This window comes from Brassica oleracea, unplaced genomic scaffold (assembly GCF_000695525.1).
Source record: "Brassica oleracea var. oleracea cultivar TO1000 unplaced genomic scaffold, BOL UnpScaffold01868, whole genome shotgun sequence".
Taxonomy (NCBI): Eukaryota; Viridiplantae; Streptophyta; class Magnoliopsida; order Brassicales; family Brassicaceae; genus Brassica; species Brassica oleracea.
The window spans coordinates 1-4162 of NW_013618399.1; the positions used below are offsets into that span (position 1 = coordinate 1).

Sequence of the window (4162 nt, forward strand, 5' to 3'; positions counted from 1 at the left end):
TCATCTCTTGTTGCTTGCAGAGTGATCCTCCTAAGAGATGGTCTGCGAAACAGCTTTTGCAGCATCCTTTCATACTCAAATCAACCGGTGGTCCAAATGTCCCTTAAATGTTGCCGCCGCATCGTCCTCTCCCTTTGTCATCTCCGGCGTCCTAGTTGTTTGCTTTTCCCTCTTGTGATAAATAATGTAGAATGCTTGTATGGTTGTGACAGAACTAATGTGTTCCAATAAAAAAGAAGAGATAACTAGTTAAAGCCATCTTGTTTTATTACAACACTTTTTAATGTTTTTGTTTGGGGAATTAAAATTGTTGGGACCAGGGCCTGAGTTGACCACAAGATTCTTGACAAAACAGTAATACACAAAAGTCAATATCTCGAAGGAAAATCAATGGACTGAAGGAACATTCTCAAACCAAGCAGATACTCACGCGCTCAACAGATTCGTCGGTTCTTCGTTTATATTCTCCCCCGAGATTGCAAGTTAAAAGGATATTACATGGAGGATTGTCCTTAATATATTTTATTTTTTTTGACAAAAAATCTATCCTTAATATTCTTCCGGATGAAAAATCACTCCATATTTTACTCTAAAGTACTGCAACATTATATTTTACTCCATTTTTATTCCAAAAATAAATATTCTACAATAATTTTATTTTATTTAATTAATAATTTTACTAACATCTTCTACTTACAAAAAATTGTCAGTTAACCCTAAATATCTTATGTTTATAAAAAATCCACACAATATAATTTATTTAAATTAAACATTTCTTATTAGAAGTACAATAAATCATAAATATAATATATATATATATATATAAGATAAAATATTCTGGTTCAATAATGAGTACTAGAATTTTTTTCTTTCACAAATGTTCAACTAATGCAATTCAGAATAAATAATGAGTTTTTCCATGATTTTTTTTTAATTGGGCAAGAAATATTTTAAAATTGGAAATTCATACCGTTCATGGCAGTTTCAAAAATGATATACCGGATTATAAAATCGTTTATTTTATGTTATATTTAGTATATATTTTAATCTTTAGTTCAGTATTTTTATTAGTTTATGCAATTTTTATGTAAAAGTATTAAATAATTTCTTATGGAATATCATATTTATTTTTGTATTATTTTTAAATATGTTTTAAATAAAAAAAATTAAAATTAAAGGACCATTCTATAAATAAAAGAAGTTCAACTCCAAAATGGAGTAATTGCTAGTTTTGGAGTTGAAAATGAAATTGGATTTGACCATATTTTATTCCAAAATGATGTTTGAAGTAGAAAATATAATAGAGTTGGAGATGCCTTTAAAATCATAAAGGTTAGAATACAATATTAAACTAGAAGTTGATCTTCACTTTCATATGGATATATTTTTCATTTTATAATCTCGCATTTATGATTCTATCTTTTCTAAAATTTAGAATAATGCAATTTTGAGATTGGAATATTTTTTCAGAATTGTATATTTAATCAAGATAAATTAAAAAAATTACACAACTATTTTTGAATTTGGAATGTTATTTGAATTTTGAATTTATTTTGTTATTAAACTAATGAATTAATTTATAAAAATATTTTAAAATGTTGGTAAGATTCTTTTATATTTCTAACTGATTTTGTTATAATTAGAAAACAATATTAAAAGTTATAGTTAAAATTGGTTTGTCATTAATATATTTAATGAAATATTTTTTTTGAGAACTAATATTAAAATTTTCTAATAGCATATTTTGCAAATAACACATGAAATAAATGTTAGTTACATACTATTATATTTTATATAATAATTTTAGATAATATATTGTTGAGAGTTTAAATAAAATAAAAATATAATATATAGTGGTAGAATAAAAGTTTGACACATGCTAAAATATTTAACTTTTTATATAAAAATAGTGCATAGTTTAAGAATTTTAACCCTAGTTTAAATAGACAATGATATTTTATTTATTATTCAAATAAAAGCACATTTTAAAAATAAAATAGGTTAACATACCAAATTAATATAATTATGTCATATTTAATTCGTATAGTATTTCTACTTATATAATATGGAATATAATTATAATTTATAAAACTAACTACCAAATTTTTATTTTCATTTCATACTAAAAATAATATTAATTAATAGTAGTATATTACTAATTATGAAATTAATTAAATAATATTTTATAAAATTATTTGAAATGTTTTGTAAGATTTTTTATATTTTTTTGTAACTAAAAATAAAAACTTAATTTTATAGTTAAAATAGATTTATTATTAATATCGTTATGAATTTTTAAAATCTTGTAGAAATATTATATATTTTATTGACTAATGTAATTAATCAAATAATTTATATTAAGTAACTAATGAAATGGTTCTATTAAAAATTGTATCCAATAGTTTTTTCGTGATTTATTTGATTATAATAGATAATTTTAATTTTTTGTTAAAAGCTATTTATAAACTAGGAATTAAGAATTTATGGACAATATTATATGATTTTATGGAGTCATACATCTAAACAAATTGGATAACCTATAATTTATCCCTTTTTGTTGGAACTATTTTTACAAGCCTATTGTGCTGAGTAAAAATTAAGTACGTGTGAATAAAATTTTACATGCCTATTGGATTGAGTAAAATAATCTAATGTGAAGTAAATATTATACTTTATATAGAGAAAGTCCATTACATTTTGCAAGCTCATGGGCGGAGTAAAATGATGGAGAAACTATTTTACTAAGTTGATGACTAAGCTAAATTTATTTGATGACAAATAAATTAAGATAAGTAAACTTGATAACTAATCTAATTTAGTGACCAAACAATGCAACTTAGTGACAAATGACAAATGTTAAAGTTCACTTGGTGTCTAATCTTGATGACTTATTAACAAGTATTAAAAGCTTAAGAAACTTAATGACACATGTCAAAATTGCTTTATGACTAAGTTTTGTGAATCTCTCCTATAAATAAATATCTTATCTCTTCACTAAAGATACACTCCTCATAAATTCATACATAAGCTTCCACGTACAAAAGTTCCAGCAATACTTCTAGTATTTCAAAGTAAGTTTCAAAAATATGGTGTGGTAGCTAGTTCATAGATTTTGTTTTGGGTGATGCAAAACAATCTCACGCAGTTTTATCCTGAGATTCAAAATCGTACAGAGACCGATGGACGATTTATTGAGTTAACGATTTATTGAGTGAAGGAATGGGAAAATGTCATATCACGACTCCACGCATTAGTTTTTTTCATATGGTTTTCAAACGTTTTTACCGTTTTATATTATCACACTTTGTTTCGTAATTTTTAATCTGGATTTTCGCGTCCTGACACTTTTTCATCACAAGCTAAGCCGTCTATCCCCATGCCGAAACAAATCCCATTAAATATAACAGACCGACCAACACAAGTTTTTGTGTTGCAAGTTACAAGTACAACACAACCAAACTTCCACAGCTTGCATTTTTTCACACGCGCACCCATGAGCACGTGGATACATTTTTCTCGATGATTGTCTCTCGATTTTAACTTTGTCCTTTGATCAGATCGATTCCAAGGACGAATCAAACCCCCTTGTCGGTGAAGAAGCCATGAGACGAAACAAACGTCCTGACCTCAGCTTACCACTCCCTAACCGCAACGTGGCTCTCGCTGTCCCTCTCCCCCTCCCTCCTCCTCCATCCTCCTCCTCTGCTCTGGCCTCCTCTTCCGCGATCTCCACCAACATCTCCGCCGCCAAGAGCTTATCCGAGCTAGAGCGCGTGAACCGAATCGGGAGCGGCGCCGGAGGAACGGTCTACAAAGTGATCCACCGTCCCACCTCGCGCCCCTTCGCTCTCAAGGTGATCTACGGTAACCACGACGACAACGTGAGGCGCCAGATCTGCAGAGAGATCGAGATCCTTCGGAGTGTTGACCACCCCAACGTCGTGAAATGCCACGACATGTTCGATCACAACGGCGAGGTCCAGGTCTTGCTCGAGTTCATGGACAAAGGGTCCCTCGAAGGAAGACACGTATCGCGAGAAGACGAGCTCGCTGATCTCACGCGCCAGATTCTCAGCGGCTTGGCGTATATCCACCGCCGCCACATCGTCCACCGCGACATCAAACCGTCGAATCTTCTCATAAACTCGGCCAATAACGTCAA

At 29.8% G+C, this 4162-nt stretch overlaps 1 protein-coding gene across 1 annotated transcript; it reads left to right on the forward strand.

Moving 5' to 3' along the window:
* Window positions 1-3012: 3012 nt before the first annotated feature.
* LOC106321518 (mitogen-activated protein kinase kinase 5) lies at window positions 3013-4162 on the forward strand (the record flags this gene model as incomplete). Its single annotated transcript, XM_013759778.1, is given in 2 exon segments — window positions 3013-3071; window positions 3558-4162. A coding segment is annotated over 1 exon segment (560 nt), but the record flags the coding sequence as incomplete, so codon positions are not given.